Source organism: Pleurodeles waltl, chromosome 4_2 (assembly GCF_031143425.1).
Source record: "Pleurodeles waltl isolate 20211129_DDA chromosome 4_2, aPleWal1.hap1.20221129, whole genome shotgun sequence".
Lineage (NCBI taxonomy): Eukaryota > Metazoa > Chordata > Amphibia > Caudata > Salamandridae > Pleurodeles > Pleurodeles waltl.
The window spans coordinates 973,709,221-973,729,659 of record NC_090443.1 but is presented as its reverse complement, the minus strand read 5'-3'; the positions used below and the strand labels follow the sequence as shown (position 1 = coordinate 973,729,659).

Here is a 20,439-nt window from a genome sequence, read left to right as displayed (position 1 = left end):
TATATATCAGGCGGCAAAGTCAAATGGCCTACTCCCCCCACCATCCATGAGGGAGATTATGATTATTATTCTGCCTAAACCGGGGAAGTCACCCAACAGATGTGAGTCTTGTAGACCGCTATCTATAATCAACTGTGATGTTAAAACTTTGGCGAAAGTATTGGCCAATCAGCTGGCCCCTCTCATGACATTCCTAATTAGACTTGATCAGTCGGGATTCATCCCAGGAAGATCCACGTCCTATAATCTACGCACCTTATTTGCATTACTCCATGACATAAATCCAGACCCGTTGGTGGTCTTTCTAGACGCAACCAAGATGTTTGATTCTTTAGAATGGGACTTCCTCATGTCTATACTCCGCCGGATGACATTCCCCGATTCTTTTTTGACGTGGATTGCTCCTCTTGATACACGCCCACTGGCGAGAGTCAAAATGAATGGCTCGATCTCTTCCCCGATACACAGCACTAGAGGCACATGACAAGGCTGCCCGGTTTCGCCGTCACTTTTGCCACAGCGGTGGAGCCTTTAGCAGTCAAACTGCGACAATGCCACAGTGAATATGTGATTCTCTATCCTTCCAGGCATATTTTAGTTTCCTTATATGCAGACAACATCACTCTCTATTTACGAGATCCCCAGGTTAGTCTCAACTGGATCATCGATGAATCTGTCCGATTCGGCGAATTATCCAGAGTTCAGTTCAACTGGGAAAAATCGCATTTGTTCCCTCTTACAGCAACAACGAAACTGTTCACCGCAGACTTTCCACTGAAGTGGTGTCATTCTGAGCTCCCATACTTAGGAGTGGTGATAGCAAGGGGTCAGAAGGAGGTTATTAGAGGGAACTATAGGGTTGCATTAAACACCAATACTGATAGCATTACATTCTGGATTTGCTTACCCCCATCACTGGCGGGTCGCATCGCACTGCTGAAAATGACTGTCTTACCAAAATTTCTACATTTGTTCCTAAATATCCCAATACCTCTGGGGGATACGTTTTTTCAGCTACTTAAATCCGAACTAATAAAACTGCAGGGGCGGGCAAGCAACTTTGCATACACTGGGACACTCTTAGACTGCCATTTTCTAAAGGTGGGTTTGAGGCGTCGGATATGGAAATGTATTATTTATGCGCACAGGCCCACCATGCATTTCATTGGTACTGACTCACCCCATTTATGCCACACTTAGCTATCGCACAAGGATATATGGCTCCTGTCGTCCCCAGCCTCATACTTGGTACCCCCAACGCCATCCACTACACTAGCAGACTCCACTGTGGCGGATACCATGAAAGCGTGGCATGGGTTGGCCCTAAGCTGAACAAACCACTATTGTACTCCCCACGTATTTCATTATTATATCACCCATTGCTACCTGTCACACACAAGAACACTTGGAGACAATTACTTCAAGCTCGGGGTATGACGGGCTGGGGAGATCTTTATAGTGAGGGAATGTTTAAAGTCTCAGGAAACCTTTTTGGAAGGAGTGACTCCTACACCCTCGGATATAGTTTTGTATAGCAGATTACAACATGATGTATGAGCGGTTACACCTGATGTTCCGCTAGAGCCACCTACATTTTGCTCTTTGCATGTCCTACTCCAAGTGGAAACACCTAGCTATTTTGTTTCCCACTTGTATCAGGAAGCCCAATTAGATGCGCCCTCCACTGTGGTACGGGCACGTACCCAACGGGAAACAGATATGGGACTCACCGTCACAGATGAGCAAGGGCACTATTGCTGCATTCAAGCAGCAGGCTTCGTATAATACACTATAAATGTCTTCAACGTATATACTGCACCCCAGCCAAGCCACATCGCTTCTGCCTATGCTCTAATGAGAACTGTGGCCCCGCTCCCCCTGCTCCGCGTGCTGCAGCCCCCCCTCCCACTTCCGGCAGCAGCCGCGACTGCCTATAGGTGATGCTCACAGTGCGTTCTTTACAAACACACAATATTGTATTGTATTGTAATAGTATTTATATAGCGCTTACTACCCCTGACGAGGCGTCGAAGCACTTTTTTCAGCAAGTAGCACGCTACTCCAGAGCCCATAAGGAATTAGTGGTGGATTAGTATAAGGAAATATGAGAACAGTTTTAGTATTATTATGAGTTAGTTTGAGTTAATTTGAGCCGCATACAGGCAATGCTTTAAATGGGCCGGTACTGTCCGGTAACTGAGTACCGGCACTTTATTTTGAGAGGGAGAGTACAGGCACATCTCAAGAAAAACGTAATACTTTTAACTGGAGAGTACCGGTACTTCTCGGAAACAAGCAGGTACTCTGGCACAGAGTACCTGCACTTTAATGTTTCCATTTCAAGCACTGCAGAGGGACGTACCTCCAAGCGGGGTGTTTTGGGTGTTACACCGCTCTAAAAAGTGGATTCTTTCGTAAATAGTTGGGTACAAGTGCTTTCAGCCGGGTAAATTGTCACCTGTCAGATTTCGCCTGGGATTGTTACACGCCCACACTGACAAAACACTCCCTTCCGCTGCTCTCTCTTCTAGAGGCCTTAAAAATATAGATTAGTTTGAGAAATATTACGTGTTAGGTACCTCTAATAATGCTCCCTCCTTCCTCTTCCCACTGTTCCTTAAGCCCCCCTCATGTCCTGCTCCTCTTGGAGTGGGTGTTACCAAGCTGCCCGCTCGTGATTCTTGGCGAACTCTATTGTGTTGGATAATTCAAAGCCCGCATTTCGCCCAGGCTGCTACCTCAAGGTCGGGGGCTGGGGAAGAGTCAGTCACAAGCTGCGCTCCACTGTCGTGTATTACAATGATAGGTCAGGCTCTTACCTGTAGCGCCTCGCAGGCCAGCTCCACGGTGAGGGTGCCTGTGATGTACTGCACGCAGAGCTGAAAAGAAAGAGGGCGAGATGTCAGGGGGTCACACTGCAAACTGCTTCTTAAAGTGCATAGCCCACCCGAGCAGGGTGGCGCCTACCACAAAAGCCAAGTGGGTAACAATACTAGGCCTACACAGAAAGGACAATTTACACTTAAAAGAGGAGATTCAGCTCCACGTGTAATATTCCCGGGCAGTACTTTTTAAACTTTAGTCACATCTCGTTAAAGAAAGCCTGGGGACATACAGTTTCTACCCAGCACAAGAAGTCCCGCCCTCTAGCAGGAAGTCCCACCCTCGAGCAGGAAAACACACCTTTTACATAATGACATATAAGTAACCTGTGACTGGAACTTTTAAAATATATGTAATCTACTTGAGAGAAATTAAAGTAAGTTCGCCCCACAGACAGGGATACCAACAGAAAATGATCTGGTGATGCTCCATTTTCAAGATAGACTATCGATTAGATAAAAAGTCCTTCAGAAAGTCTGGGACACCTTATGGTTACTGACATTAAAACCATTAGAGCTATGAGGCTATAACATAGGCACAACTGTAGAGGAAACCTCCACTCAGTACCCCTGGCTGGACCTGAAGCTAGAGTAAGAATATAAATACAGATCTTCAGGCCACCACCGCACATGCAGAGCCGCATGGGCCATGAAGCGCACCTGCACCGGATCCAGGAGCTGACTGGAAATCAGTGCAGTCTGAGGAGCACTGATGTAATGTACGTGTGGCAAAAACACAACGTAGAATATGTGCAGTTGCACAGCCAGGGCCCACCTTGTTAACACTCAAGTGAGTAGTTCTGTGTTTATGTGATTGTAGTAGGTAAAATGGGCCGGGACCAAAGAAAAACGTAAAGGTCATAATTAAAACAAAGTAACCACAATCTATGGGCGGCTGGTGGTGGCACCCCCTCGACCCTACAAACACAGCTATGACTAAAGGTCAGATACTTCATCTATTACTTGAGCCTACCCCAGTAATGCAAGTGTGCAACATAGGAACAGAATACGTTTTTGACGTCTGACCAAACCTCCATCTCATTGACCTCACAATTCTCACCAGTATAGTTAAGGTATAGCAATCACCTCCTGTCATGTTCTCGCTTAAAATACAGTCGCTCAAACACTGCTTCTCCCAAACAGAACACTCCAAAAAGATGTAGTTTTCCTGGCATGGATCACAGACATGTCGTTTGCAGACATCTCCCAGTTCCACCACCTCTACCTAACTGTACTACTAAATATCAACACCAGCAATATCGCAGTGCAAGAATATCAAGGACAGAATACTGAGGGACAAAATACTGAAAAGTAAGTGCATGTTGGGAAGTATAGATTTACTATTCCCAGTTCCACAAGTAGGTACCTTGAAGATATATGTACAAGGTAGGTACTTATATGTTTCGTTAGGTATAGATAATCTAGGCTTACTTACCTGTCGATATTTTATTCTCAGCTCCACCCCCTCCGCATAGGACGACTCCTGGTTGCCTGCCACACTGGGAACCGCACCAACACCCACTGACCACGCAAGCAACCTGGGATTCATCCTGGACTCATCACTATCAATGACTCAGCAAGTCAACGCCATCCCTTCCTCCTGCTTCAACACCCTCCGCATGCTTCGGAAGATCTACAAATGGATCCCCACTGAAACCAGAAGGACGGTCACCCAAGCCCTCGTAAGCAGCAAACTGGACTACGGCAATGCCCTCTACGCAGGAACCACGGCCAAGCTCCAGAAAAGACTACAACGCAAACAGAACACCTCCCCACGCCTCATCCTGGACATCCCCCACCACTGCCACATTACAACCCACCTGAGAGACCTTCACTGGCTCCCTGTCAACAAGAGAATCATGTTCAAACGCTCACCCACTCTCACAAGGCACTGCACAACACCGGACCAGAATACCTCAACAGATGGCTCTCCTACACCCCGAACCGATAGCTTCACTCCGCCGACCTTGCCCTCGCCACCATCCCACACATCCACAGAGTGACCGCCGGTGCCAGATCGTTCTCCCACCTCACCGCCAAGACGTGGAACACTCTTCCCACCCACCTGTGACAGACACAGGACCTACTAACCCTTAGGAGACATCTCAAGACATGGCTGTTCCAGCAGTAGCAGACCCCCCATCCTCCTCCCCACCCCTCAGCGCCTTGAGACCCGCACGGGTGAGTAGTGCGCTTTACAAATACTCTGATTGATTGATTGATATTCTGTCCTGGATACTGTGTCCCATCGATACTGTGGTGTCGATATTCAGTGGCCACAGCCACCAAACAAGAGATTGTCCTCTAACAGACACCTTCCTCAACTCTTCAGACTCGTGATCAAATCCAACATTTTAACAATATCTTAAACTTTGGTGCGGAGCACCTCTTAGTACCCAGCTGGTTAGATGGAGCTCCTCCAAACCAGCACACCATGTAGTTAGTGATGGTCGGCTCTTGCGTCTTCCAATATAATAAAAATAAACAACCCTAGTTCACTCAAACTGATACATTGAGCCAATCAGAGGCATTAGAAGTAGGCCCAGGCAGAATGTCTGTGACACGTGCGTAATCTTGTATAATTTGGCATTATGATTTTGACGTGAAATTCACAAAATTACACAATTAAGGTAAGTGGCATAATTTTAGTGAGGGAGCATTGGAACAACACAAACAACCAGAATGCAAGCAGCTATTGTTCATTGCACTTGTGTTATTTGGCATTTTTTAAAAAGCAAAGCGTGTCCTCATATCCAAAATGGACACAACAAAGCCTTTCACACACAAATATAGCACTAATGCCAGATCTGCATTTGGCCTAATTTTTGCAGAATTTCGTAGAATAACCCAAAAGCAAAATAGAGGATTTTTAGAGTCATATTGTTTTCTATTGAGGAAGCAGTTAAAAAAAAAAGTGTCCCGCAAGCTAGGTACAAATGAACTAGAAAATTAAATGTAGACCATAGTTTAGTTCCAGTTCTAAATTACACCTCCAGTTATTTTCTTATTGGTATTTTCATTCTATGCTGTGTTAAATTCTTATGTTACAACACCATGTTGTATTGTCAGAGGGATAAACATGAACCTTGGTGTCCCTCAAGTATAGAAAAGTGTCCTCAGGATTTAGGTCTAGCATTTGCATATAGCCCCACAGTTTTAAGTCTCCACAAAGCAGCCCCAGATGAGCTGGGTAGCGCCAAGAAGACAGCTTCAGAAAGGGGTCTATGCAGGGCCAAGTGAAGGACCTAGCATCCGGGTCCAGTGGTGCCACGGACAGTGCAAGTCTTTAGGTAAATCCAACTGGCCTCTACCCACAGCCTCCCCAGGGAGGATAAACCACACAGCGCCAGCCTCCAGAGAAAGACTGTGAAAAGACCAGGTGTAGGTAGAGGCACCCTGGTGGGCAAGCTCGCAGACCACCTCTTGAAGAAGTTACACACAGCCAAGCTTGCGTGTAGTTCTTAAATTGTTCTCTGGTTCTGAATCCTGGCAAGACATCGCTGACACTGCACAAACTAGCAAGATGTGTTGGTTTCATACAGCCATGCATTTTTACTTAGCAACAACTTTAGAGCTCATTAAATAAAAAACACCCAAAGAAAGAATGCTGCGCGAGAACAGAAAACGACAATGCGGGTGAAATCTGGGCTAGAAGCCTTAGAGGGGGACCCTTAAAGTGAACTGGAAGAACCGTCTCCGAACCAGTGGTCAGGCACTTGAGAGTCCTCCCAAGGAGAAAAGATCAGGCAGGTCCTCGGTCACGCCAACCTGCGGTTCAAGTTCACACTCAACAAACTGTTTGAGCAGTTCAGTTTCAGGAGTTTTCAGCAGTTCAGTCTCAGGAGTTTTCAGCAGTTCAGTCTCAGGAGTTTTCTCAAGGGCAGGTGGCTTTGCTGGGTTCTTAGAGATGTGCTTTTTTGGGTGATTTCCTGGAAGCCACTTATAACTTGCTTGAGGGGCTGATGGAGTGATGGACCGACAGTGCTTCCCTCCTTAGTGTCCAGGTAATATCTTCTCTTCTGTACAATGCAGTACAACACATCAGACCTGGACCGCCTGAGGGAAATTAGTATCTGTGCCAAGACCAGAAGTGAGGATCATGCTCTAAACTTCCTTTTCTGAGATACAACATCTACAGCAGCACTACAGAAAACAGAACTGCATTTACCAAAATCACTGAAGACAAAACTGCACCAACGCAATACCAAAAACAATCCCCACCCCGTGTAATTTAATCTTCTGTAGGCTTCACTATGCCATCTTTATTAGCTGCCAGCTGACTGCTGAGTCGTTTGCACTGAAGATTTCTCTGTACTGCATGTTTGCATTCCTCTATGTGAATGGAGCTGTTATTGTTGAGTTTATTACAGTTGTGTAGTGCTATCATTGCAGTCAATGTCAGTTTTCCTGTATTCTGGCATTACTTTGTTCGCTTTAAGTGTTGCGTGCTCCTTTCAGGGAGAGCCACCCACGCTAGCGCTGCGGCTGATTTCCACCTACCCAAGGATATGAATGGACTTTTTTTTGTGCTCATAGGTTCATCCCACTTGGTCCCTGTCCAGCAGAGAATGGTCATGGTTCTGCTCTCTGAGATGACAACGGTGGTCAACATTTCCTGAGCCATCGTGCCAAAGAGGACAAACAAGTACATAAATTTATAGATCTAGCCTTCATAGTGTTTAAACTCTTGATAGCGACTGCAAAAACCAGGGGGAACCCTATAACTCTACCCTGCCTAGGGTAAATATAACATCAAAAAAGGAAAAATGGCAGGTAGAGACAAATTACATCTCAAGTTATAAGAACAGCCCTATATTCTGTTTCTTATGAGTTTATTTCTTTCTCAAATTTATTTCAACCAAATTATTCAAATAGCAAAAAAGGACTTATGGTGATATAACACTTATACCCATTATCACAATAACAATACACCAAATGACACTTGACAAGACATACATAATAGACCACATCATGAACAGGATGGCGGTAGGGGGTGTCTGAATCCCCATGGCAGCGGAGCGTGCTCCGCCGCCATGGAGGATTCAATGGGGCAGCGGTAAACCGGCGGGAGACCGCCGGTTTACCCTTTCTGACCGCGGCTGAACCGCCGCGGTCAGAATGCCCTTGGGAGCACCGCCAGCCTGTTGGCGGTGCTCCCGTGGTCGGTGACCCTGGCGGTCACCGGCCGCCAGGGTCAGAATGACCCCCTAAATCATCTGTAGAAAACAGAATCGATGCAGTTGCACAAGACTTGAATCTCCTGCGCGTAGACCATCGGAATCTAGCCGAGCGAGTGAAAACGACTGAAGACGAAATATCCAAATTAACCCCAATGGCCCAAGGTAACAAAAAACAGATTTAGTGCATGGACGCGGAGCTGAAAGTGCTCTGGAGGAGATCGGAAGAAATGGAGAGCAGGGCGCGCCGCAATAACGTACGATTCCTGGGTTTCCCAGAAAGCATGCGGCGAACAGAATCGGAAATCCCCCTGGAGCAGTGGCTAATTAAGAATGTGTTAAATGGGGCTCCATCCAAGTTTTTCTCCGTGGAAAGGGCATATAGAATACTGGGCAGACCCACGGCTCCTGGTCAGCAACCCAGACCGCTGATCGCCAGATTCCTGAATCATAGAGACCGGGATGCAATACTACAACAATTTCGCAACAAAGGCCCATTCAAGTACGAAGATTCGACTATTAACGCATACCCAGACTTCACACAGGAGGTGCAGAACCAACGCAACTCCTACGTTAAAATTAAACAACGCCTGCGAGAACATAATATAAAATATGCATTGCTCTTCCCGGCGAAACTAAGGGTAGTAGCGGAGGACCGCACCCACATATTCACCAACCCCGAAGATGCTTGGACATGGCTGCATGCCAAGGGCCTAGCTCGCCCGCGGGATGAGGCGGAAGGAGATGAGGAATGACAAACTTCTGCTTCAAGGAAGCGATCCAAGAGGCGTGCTAGGGGCCAGCCCAATGACTGGCAGGCGGCAGAAGAAAGAGCAAGAGTGCTGAAAGAGACGCCTCTACACATGCAAAGCAACTTTGCAACTGTAAGGACACCCCCAGAACAGGGCTCGGAATCCGACACGGCCAGTTCCACATCTACAATAACTGGAGAGCTGGGTGTGCCAAAGGTCACCCCCAGGTCCGCAGATGAACTTTAAGTCGCATATACCTACTTCGCTGGCCCGCCGGCTTTAATGATGCTCCAAATTCGAAGGCCTCCAGGGACTCTGTGGCGCCGTTGTGGACCGGAGTGAATGCTCCCCCGGCAATGTGTATCTTTGATATAATAGTAAAGCTAAGTTATAGGGGTTGCGCAGGGGGCGAACTGCAGCGGCGGGGCGGTGCTGGAGGGAATGGTCTCACGTCCCGAGGGGCGCCCAATGGTATTAGCAGACTAAGTCTGCGGAAAGATGTGAGCCCCTTATAAGAGCCACATCTGGAAGATATGAGAACCCCAATATGCAAATCCAACCGGATACGGGTTAGTTCATGGGTGTTTAGGTTTAGTAGTTTCATGTTAGTTGTAGGTTGCAACGGGGATCCATCAAGGGGAGTTGGGGTTCGTAGTTTAGCAGTAATGCATGTATCGGAATCACTCAAAACACAAAATAAACAGCTGCACTTGCTATATCTAACAAATAGCAGCTACAGAAGGGTAGTGACCAGGTGGGCCAATACCAAAGCTCAGATCTTAAGCGCAGAGACTTATCCCCAAAACTTCGTATGATGCCTCCCGGTAAAAACAACAAAAACCAGTATATTATAGTGACATGGAATGTTAGGGGGCTGGGGGCACTGAGCAAGCAGACCAGAGTACATGCACGGCTAAAGCGGCTAGGGGTGCACATTGCCATACTACAAGAGACACATATGCTAGAAGGGGACTTACGTGACCTGCGCACGAAATGGGGAGGCCTACTGATAGGCACAACGTACTCGGCCTACATGAAAGGGGTGCTGGTCTGGATGGCGGCGGGAGTCCCATTCCTATTATTGGCACATAAAATAGACCAAGGAGGAAGGTACATAGTAGTGGAGGGCAGACTAGATGGCAGGCAAATAGCAGTGGTTGGCATATATGCTCCAAATAGTGGTACTACGAGATTTCTCAGCACCCTAACTCCAACATTATTATCTCACCCCATGGCCCTGGCCCTCTGGGGCGGCGACTTCAACAGCACACCATCTGCAACATTGGATAGACCCTGTACCCAAGCGAGCTCACCAGCAAACAGGAAACCCACAGGCCCCCTACAGGACTGGGAAAGCGTTATGAGTCTGAACGACATATGGCGATTAGGTCACCCAAAGCAAAGGGAATACTCATTCTACTCAGCACCACACAACACCCACACCAGAAAAGATATAATATGGGGCACCCGAGATATAGGGGTACTGGTCAGCGAGTCGGAATATTTAGCAAAGACTCTGTCGGATCACGCACCACTGAGAGTAACACTGAACTGGGGTAGATCGCGCCAGGCGATTCCCACCTGGCGGTTCCAGGCGGAAGCACTTCAGGACCAGGCATTTGCTGAAACATTGAAAGAATCTATAAGCCAATACTGGGATATAAATGCCATGTCTGCAACAACGCGTGCGACAGAGTGGGACGCCCATAAAGTAGTAGTACGCGGAGTATGCAAATCCTCCACGTGGGGAGTGAGACGCTCTTTGCAGGCAGAGATCGGCAAACTAGAGAAGGAGCTCAGTGCAGCAGAAATAGCGGTAGCACTAGGGGAAACCCCTCACACTGTCCTAAAAGAAAGGCGCTCAAAATATAACAACGCTGACAGCAAACTCCGTTGTCATGAGTACAACTATCACCTAATAAGGCTGCAAACAGAAGGGGACAGATCAAGTAGAATGTTAGCTTGGCTGCTCCGCGAGGACAGACAGCAAACTCCAATAGGGGCCATACGCGTGGGTGCACACGCTATGGCTACCACGCAGGCAGAGATAAACGAGGCGTTTAGGAAATACTACTCAAACTTATACACCAAACGCACCTCATGCACTGCTCCACAACTTGAGGCTTTTCTCGCTGACTCCCTACTGCCGCAATTATCACAAATAGATAGAGAAAAAATAGAAGCCCCCATGACAATGGAAGAAATGGAATTAGCCCTTGCACAGTTGCCTAGAAATAAAGCGCCTGGCGTAGATGGCCTCCCGTCGGAATATTACAAAGCCCACTTATCTTGCCTGAAACCTCATCTTTTAGGAGTGTTTGTAGAGGCATGGACTAATGAATGCCTGCCCACATCCCAAAGGGAAGCTATGATAGTGGTACTCCCCAAACAAGGTTGTGATCCCACAGATGTCAAATCCTATAGACCACTATCACTTCTAAATGTTGACTGTAAAATACTAGGCAAAATACTAGCTAACAGATTAGCCCCCCTCATGCACTCATTGATACACACAGACCAAAATGGCTTTTTTCCAAGGCGCAACACCTTCCTAAATATTCGCAGACTACTGAGCATAATGGCGGATACTCCCCAAGACACAAAAGAGGAAATAGTGCTTTCATTAGATATCGAAAAAGCCTTCGATACGCTCGAGTGGGATTACCTTTTGGCTACAATCGCCCGCATGGGATTAGGCCCCAACTATATCCGCTGGGTCCGGACACTGTATTCCAGCCCAAGTGCAAGGGTGAAGACGGGTGGGGTGATTTCCGACAGCTTTTCGATTTTCCGGGGCACAAGGCAGGGCTGCCCCTTATCCCCTTTACTGTTTGCTATAGCAATGGAACCTCTAGCGGCAAGAGTACGTCTCATGGAACACGAATGGGGAATAATCAGGAACGGGCTCTATCATACGATCTCGCTATACGCAGACGATGCCTTAATATACATCCGTAATGGCCGTGCAGTCGTTCCCTTAGTGATATCCTTATTGGCTGAGTTTGGAGACCTGTCAGGCCTAGTGGTAAATTGGGAAAAGTCGTGCGCGTTCCCTCTGGCAAAGCGGTCACCCGTTAATCAGGGTGCTCCTCAGATAGGGCATCTAAAGTGGTGTCCGGAAACGTTCAAATACCTCGGGATAAACATATACCACGACACAGAAGATGTGAGAGATGGAAACTTGGGGAGAGCGCTGACCTCCATAAAAGGCTCATTGCAGTTCTGGAACAAGCTCCCGCTCTCGCCACCTGGCAAGGTGGCGATCGCAAACATGTTGATCCTGCCTAGACTGCTATACTACTTTGCGGCCCTACTGATAACTATTCCCAAAAGCTTTTTCCGAAACTTGAACACAGCACTGCTGCAGCTCATTTGGGGTGGGGGCCGAGCGCGTGTGGCCCTAGCCACGCTACAACGGCCGGTAGATGTGGGCGGGCTGGGAGCCCCCAACTTCGAACGCTATTATGCGCTGCACAGCTGCAGTGGGTTCAAAATTGGATCCACAGACCAGCGCAGGCAGAATCCACGTGCTTGGAGTCCTGGTTGAAGGGGACCTCCCTGATAGGGTGGTTGACATCTAAACACCTTAAGTCGGAACACGTTAGCCCACTGCTTGCGGTGGCGCACACGTGCTGGGCTACATTTGTGCAAAGCGGAGCGGACAAGCTCCCCTACTCCCCATATATACCATTGGACTACCTAATGGGGGGGGATCACAGTTGGAATGCGGGCGTCGCGGGCATGGGTGGAAACAGGAATACAGACAGTGGGCGACTGCTTCAAAGATGGCAAGCTTATGTCATTTGAGGCCCTTCAAGCCCTCACTGAGATAAGCCCCGGCCAGTTCCTGACATACCACGCCATATGCCACGCAATAAAAAAAACGTGGGGGGCAGGCACCTCGGAACCAGTGGTCTCCCCTGTGGTACATCATATCTTACAATACAATGACCAAATAAAAATAGTATCCAATTTGTACAAAATCCTAAACAAATCTCCCGAGCCACAAGCGGAGAAAGCCCAGGAGAGATGGAACGCTGTACTTCCCGCCCCATTCCTACAGGCGGACTGGCCAAAAGCCTTGTATCACGCCCGTGGCATCTCAAGGAATCCCAGATTCAGGTACACTCAATTTAACTACACGCACCAAACATATCTATCCCCTGCCAGGATAAAGCGAATGTTCCCTGGCTCTGAGCCAGTATGCCCCAGATGCAAAGCACTGTCAGCATCCTTCTACCACATGGTATGGGACTGCCCTAACGTACAAACAGCCTGGTTGGAGGTGGTACGGGAGATTTCCGAATTAACAGGGCTTGAGCTGATATCAGACCCCGGGTCTTGTTTATTGGGATTAAGGGAGAGACCTAAAAAACAAAAACACCTGCACAAATTCGTAGATCTAGCCTGTTTAATGTATAAAATATTGATAGAGATGCATTGGAAAGCCCCCAGTGCCCCTGATCGTAAATCTTGGTACACTCTAATACTGCGGTGGGCACGCACCGAACACCAGGTACTAAAGAAACTGACGCGAGAGGGGCGGCATCATATAGGGTGTACCACCTGGGACACCCTGGTAACTAAACTAGAGGCCAAAAACGATGATATGCCCCCATGAGTCAGTGAATACATACCTGTAACAAGCGCAATATAAATCTCTCCACATCTCCCATCATAGAGGCACAGCCCGCAGGGCGGCCAGCCACAACAGCACTAATAGCTCCCTCCCCCTCTCCCTCCTGTATTCATGACCCACCAGCCCTCTAACGCAGGAACACCAACAATGCACAGGGCGTGGCACCACCCCGGGAGCCTCCCGCGCCCACTAGCCTAAACGTGGCCTTTGGCAGAAGGCTAAACACATAGGCCCGGCAGCATATAGTCCTCACTGGTCACTCGCGAATACCCCTAAAGATAGTCAACACACGTTAAGCTTTTGGCAATTGCAGCAAGAAATGATATTGTAGGATTGGTAGTGTTTCGAGATGTGTTCAAAGGGGGGGGTTTGTGGTTGTTAAATGGTTTTAATATTGGATAATGCTTTAAGTGATCCTGTTGCGGATAATTGTACAGTTTGTATTGCATATATGAAACATAAAACCAATAAAAATATATATTTTTAAAAAGATATGCATATTGCACTGTATAGATTCATATATGTGCGAATATTTGATCCACTTTAATGGATGTATGTACTGATGTTTCTCTTCCGTACGACTAATAAACAGATTTTTTTAAAAACACTTCATGAGAACGACACACAGCTGTTTTGTAATTCTGCAAATGTCAACGCCTCTACTTGGTGCACTGCCATGTGCTACAAGCCGGCATGATGTAAGGAACTCAGGAGGAAAACCGCACGTCAGGGACAGCAGTCGAGTTATTTGTGGCAGTGGAAATGCTGAAAAGCGCATCACAGATTAGAGGGTAGACCATTGCAGCCAAGCAGCACCTTGGGGCACCTTAGAGTCCCAGCAGGGGTTGGTTTAAAGGGTACTTCCTATGCAGCTGCTCGTGCTTTTGGGTTTTTCTGCCATTTGAGCCTGAAGGTTTGGGCAACAGAAGTATTCCCACAGGTGAAGGTGTGGTTGTTTACTGCAGGCAGGAAGAATAGTTTGTCGCAAAACATACCACGTTCACTGTGGTCATGAGGCCATTGTTAACTCTGTAATCTGGTACTACTGTGGTTTCAGCAGCACTGTGAGCATTTTCACGAATTGGCTAAGTCCTGGCACCCAGCCATCTTAGTCTGAATGGGTGGTGACGATTGGTCAGAGCATTCCTCATGGAGTAGGATGGCTCATAAACAACCAATAGAGGGGTCTCCCAAAGCGCTCCATCACCTTGGCAATGCTAAGAACAGCCTTACTGTCTTGTATGGCTCTACCCCGAAGATAACCATTGGTTGGTAGGTAAAGCAAACCAAGAAGTACAAGGAGTGTTTGAACAATCAATGGTCCAGAACAGAGGGAAAGGATCCATTGACGAAGGAGGAAGCCGGGACAGATGAGCATAGGCCCTTCGAAGAATGAGACATTGGCTATCAGAAGGCGAAAGGGTGGGTGGGTTCCCATCATATGAAAAGAGAAGATACTAATAGGATTGTCAGAATGGGAGATATCAGCTTCAGGAAAGTGAAGCCGACATAGCTGGGCACCACCCGTGAATGTCTGATTTGGATGAACTGCAGCAGCCTAGATCTTTGGATTGGGTAAGACCTCATGTGGCAATGTAAGTGCAGGCTGAATTATGGCAACCAATTCCGAGCGTGGCTCAGGGTTTAGTAACCTTGGCTTACGCTGTGTCGTCAATAACCTGGAGATCGACCCCAGAATGTTTATTTTCTAAGAAAAGTTCTTGTGAGATACAAAAAGGATGGAGATCAGGCAAGCAAGGTGTGCCAGGACAAAACTTTTAAATATTGCAGGCCCTCATGCACAGAGTCTAGACGTAGCAACAGACGGCAAAGATCAAGACATGCAGATGGACCCGTAGGTACTTTCAGTAGATGCAACAAGGGGTTTGTTTTCTCTGAAACACAAACTGAGCTATATCCTCTAAAAGGAGAACACTCCTGCTTATTAGGGTAGATTCTAAATCGGGCCTCCTGACCACCTCTGATGCAGGTCCTAGAGAGCAAGCCTTTTACACTGATTTCTGCTCCAAGCCTTAGAGATAGATCAGATGGTTTTCCACACTTTGATAACAAGGCATGGCACCAAAAGTGGGAGTCAGGTTGGCATACATTTGGAGGGCGGTCCTCGGATGGCATGTGTTAACAGTTCATTCCTACGTCTGTTTCAGATACTTCTTCCTTAGTTGTAAGCAAGTTTGAAAGGAGTGTGCTCCTCTCCTGGGTTTCAACATATAATGTAAACTTTCCTAGTTTCATGAAGATAGATTACATTTTTTGTTAAGGACACAAAGGCGACGATTATGCCACCTCAGTGATGGTGAATGGATACTGCAATAAAGTTTGAAATGCATTTTGCTCATTTAAATGCTATGGTGTCCTTATCCCCACCACTCCCGAGTCTGCAGGTTATGGCTTATAATGACTGGTGGTGTGTTTAAGGATGGCTATGTACCTATGAGACATGGGGCGTAGGAGACAATACATTTCTGGGGGGGACAGGGACAGCCTTGGGGACTTTCAATCAACCCAATACAAATCGCTCGTTGTTTACGAACAGCAGGCTCCGATAAATATACACAATCATATATATTGGAAGTGAAATAGGGAGAAAGGAAGGAATGTTTTCACAGTCTGAAAGTATCTTTTATTGTTATTTACATTCACAAAGTAATTAGCTCAAATGTGAAAATAACATGTTGATTAACCTTGCATCTTCATGCACCAAGCAAATAAAGGTAAGAGGGTAAAAAGGAAGAACATACCCTTTGTGCCCCACACCCATCATGCCCTTCGCCTCATGCCAATTGGAACCTCACTGGAGATATCAAAAGCGATCAGGTACAACAGCTGTAAACTGTGCTCGGAAACCAGAGTTCTAATAACACTTCTACTCCTGTGTATGATCTTGGGCAGCTCAGCTCAGCTCCACATCAGTCATAACTAGAAACAGTTCAACTGAAGACATTCTTGGAGTCACAGGCTATATAAACATGGATTCTCTAATCTCTGTATAAACTGCAGTCAGCTGTGATGCAACAAGTCACTGTGTATAAAGAAAAGACATTCACTGATTATAAAGAAAATACATCAGAAAATGACTATGATAGGGTTATTACAACCAAGTTCTGACATTACAATGCCTTCTGCCAGAGCTAGCAGCCAAGGTAAAAGGCAGATCACGTCACAGAGCATAATTAATGCAGCTGTTTAAAGCAAAAAATTGAATGTTGCTTTTCTTTCTTCTGCTCTACTTTAATAGCTTGGAATGACAGAAGCTATGTACTAAGGTTTTAAGTGGTTTGTGGGAAAGTTGGTGGTCTGACCATGTAAAATACCCCCTGCGTAAGGATATTGCAAGTCACCTTGAAGTTCATACCTTATAAACAAGCATTGGCAAAGCAAATAGGTCTCGCCTATGCAAGTTCTATTGCCTTTGCCAATGTGTTTTAGCCATGCTGTACACTAGTGAGACTACTATTCAGCATGGCTCAAAGTTAATGGCATAAAGGAGAATGATGTGTCATCGACTGGTGTGGCGTAGTGTCATGGAGTAAGTAGAGTGTCCTAGAATGGAGCAGTAAACTAACTTTAAAGGGACAGGGGTCCCTTGAATAAAATGCAACACCACTCCCATAAACAATGATATTAAAGTAGTATGCAAATGGAATGTTTCATGCATTTATTCAATCAAAATATAAAAGATCAAACGTAGTGGGAAAACATCAACAGGGGAAATCGAGAAAGACTGGTATTCGGGCATTACACAAGTTATCTGGATGACCCAATGTCACCAATTACAAGAACAATTTAAAAAGTAACCTATATAGTACAGTGGTTTGAAGGAGGCTGGCCTGGTTTGTAGTGGGTACTTATGGTACGTACACCTTATACCAGGTCCAGTTAACCCTTATTAGTGAAATGTAGGCAGTGTATAGAAGCCAGGCTCTCTAGGGGTTGCAGTAGCCAAGGCTTATCTAGGAGACATGCAAAGCTCATGCAATACCACTGTAGTCACACAGTACTCACACACATGAAAGAAAATACTCAGTGTGACAAAAATAAAGGTACTTTATTTTAGTGACACAAATGCCAAAAATACCATAGAGACTATTCTCCCTTAGGAGGTAAGTAATACACACATTATATACACTTGTATGCAGAAATAGGCATAAAAACAGTTAGAAAACATTGCAATTAGTGAAAATCACAATGGTTAGAAATGGGCCTAGGGGAAAAACAAACCATATACTAAGAAAGTGGAATGTGAATGTCCGTTTCCCACCTAGGCAAGTGTAGTGTGTAGAGGGGCGCTGGGAGTATTAGAAAACACCAAAGGTAAGTAATAGAACCCACCTCAGAGCCCAGGAAAGCAGGAGTAAATCACAGTAACTTTCCTAGAACACGAGAAAGAAGATAATGAAAGAACCAGAAGACACAAGACACAAAGGGTGGATTCCTGGACCTAAAGACCTGTGGAAGAATGAGACTAAGTCCAAGAAGCACAGAAGAGACCAGGGAGGACAGGAGCCCCTGCTAACCCGAATCAAGGTACAAAAGAAGAACCACTGGTGAAGAACAACAGTCAGTACTGCACCCAAGAAAATGGATGCGGGTTCCTGGTTGATGCAGATGATATCCTACACCGGATGGATGATTGCAGTCTGGTTTGCATCGCTGGATTCCACCAACAAGCCTTGGCACACGCAAAGGTCACGGTTAGCGGAAAATGGGAGGGACCTGGTGTACTCTACCTAGGAGGAGGAGTCAGAGGGGGCTCTCAGCAACTCAGAGAGCCCACAGAAGACCAGCCAGCGCACACAGGAATCCCCCAGCATGGGGACAAAGGAGTTGCAAAAGGAGGCCTACGCAGCACAAAAACAAAGGATCCCACGCCGCCAGAGAACCACTCAGGAAGCTGTGCATCGCAGGAAGGAGTGCTGGGGGCCGGAGCTACATTGTGCACAAAGAATTTCATAGAAGGATGCCAAGAAGCCTTGGCAACTTGAAAAAACATGGTGCACAGGGGTACTGTCTTACGTGGGAAGGCAAGCTCTTACCTCCACCAAAGTTGGACAGTAGGACGTCAGGACCGTCGGGACCACTTCAGTCCACCACCTGTGATGCAGGATCCATGCAACTCGTCAGGAGAGGGGACCCACGCAGATGGTCGTCGTTGCAGAGAGGTGCCTGCTGAAGCAGGGGAGTGACTCCTTCACTCCAAGGAAGATTCGTTCATTCTTCTGGTGCAGGCTGAAGACAGGCTGTCCTCTGAGGATGCAGGACTGGGAAACAGTTGCATTTGCTGGCAAGAGCTGAAGATAAAATATTGCAGAAGCCGTCTTTGGTTTGCTGTTTCAGTTTGTGGAGTTCTTGGAGGGTCCAGATGCAGTTTCTTCGGTGAGAAGGTGAAGTAAAGGATGCAGAGGATTCCTCCTGGAGTCTTGCAATCTGAAAAACCTCCCAAAGGACAGACCCTAAATAGCCCTGAAAGGGGGATTGGTCAGCTAAACAGGTAAGCACCTATCAGGGGACGGCTCTGACACCACCAGCTGGCACTGGCCACTCCGATGCTCCCAGAGTTCGCTGCCAACTTGGAATCCAAGATGGCAAAATCCACAGACCCTCTGGAGGAGCTCTGAGCACCACACCTGGGGTGGTGATGGACAGGGGAGTGGTCACTCCTCTTTCCTTTGTCCAGTTTCGTGCCAGAGCAGGGACTGGGGGTACCTAAACCGGTGTAGACTGGATTATGCAAAGAGGGCACCAAATGTGCCCTTCATACATTTCCAGTGGCCTGGGGAAGGAAGCTACCCCTCCCAAGCCTGTAACACCAATTTCCTAAGGGGGAGGGTGTAACACCCCTCTCCCAAAGGAAATCCTTTGTTCTGCCTTCCAGGGCTTGAGCTGCTCAACAACAGGAGGGCAGAAACCTGTCTGAGAGGTGGCAGCAGCTGGGGCTGCCTGGAAAACCTCAGAAGGCTGGGATGGCAATACTGGGGGTCCTCTAAAGAGCCCCCAGAGTGCAGGAAATCATACAACCAATGTTTGCAAAAGCCTTGAGGTATGATTCCAACATGTGTGATACCAAACATTCCTATGTTCGGAGTTACCATTATGTAGCTGGGAATAGGTAGTGACCTATTTCCAGTACATTTGTAAAATGGCACCCCCTCACTCATGAAGTCTGGGAAAATGGTCCTGGAGGTCGTGGGGGCACCTCTGCTAGTGCAGCGTTGCCCTCACACACAGGTACTCTGCACCCTGCCCTCAGGGCTGGAGAGCCTGCCATAGGGGTGACTTATAAGTGACCTGGTGCAGTGTAACTGGCAGTGAAAGGGTGCATGCACCTTTTCACGCAGGTTGCAATGGCAGTGCTGCAGAAGCCTTTGCATGGGCTCCCTATGGGTGGCGAAAGAAATGCTGCAGCTCATAGGGATCTCCTGGAACCCCAATGTCCTGGGTACCTAAGTACCATATACTAGGGACTTATAAGGGGGCACCAGTATGCCAATTGTGGGTGAAATAATGGGTTACCAATATGCAACAACCATAATTTAAGGAAGAGAGCATAACTACTGGGGTCCTGATTAGCAGGATCCCAGTAGACACACTCAAACACACTGGCAAACAGGCCAAATGTGGGGGTAACTAAGCTAGAAAGAGGCTACTTTCCTACAAGGTTAGCATCCACAATAATGATGTACAAGCTTTTATACACCGACTTTTACATGAATGACTCAAATAGTGAATCAAGAAGTCATTAGCTCATAGTACCTATGCTTATGCCAACTTATGTACAATATCACAAATTCAAGTCAAGGTACTTTGGCCGACGATATTTCGATCCCCTAGACAAGTACCAGGATCATCCTAAGCCTTCGTTAAGCTTGAGTTAAAAGTGTTACAGAGTGCTTGTAACCAAAACGGCGAAAATAAATCTGACTCATGTCTCATATGAGTGAGAAGGCAATCAATGGAGATCTGAATCT

At 47.0% G+C, this 20,439-nt stretch overlaps 1 protein-coding gene across 1 annotated transcript in view; it reads right to left on the bottom strand.

The window, feature by feature from the left end:
* BTBD19 (BTB domain containing 19) overlaps positions 1 to 20,439 on the bottom strand; it is an 800,233-nt gene that overhangs the window by 287,064 nt on the left and 492,730 nt on the right. The window contains exon 4 of the mRNA XM_069232814.1: positions 2,820 to 2,879. Within this exon, the coding sequence (XP_069088915.1) occupies positions 2,820 to 2,879 (60 nt within the window). The remainder of the gene's footprint in view (positions 1 to 2,819; positions 2,880 to 20,439) is intronic.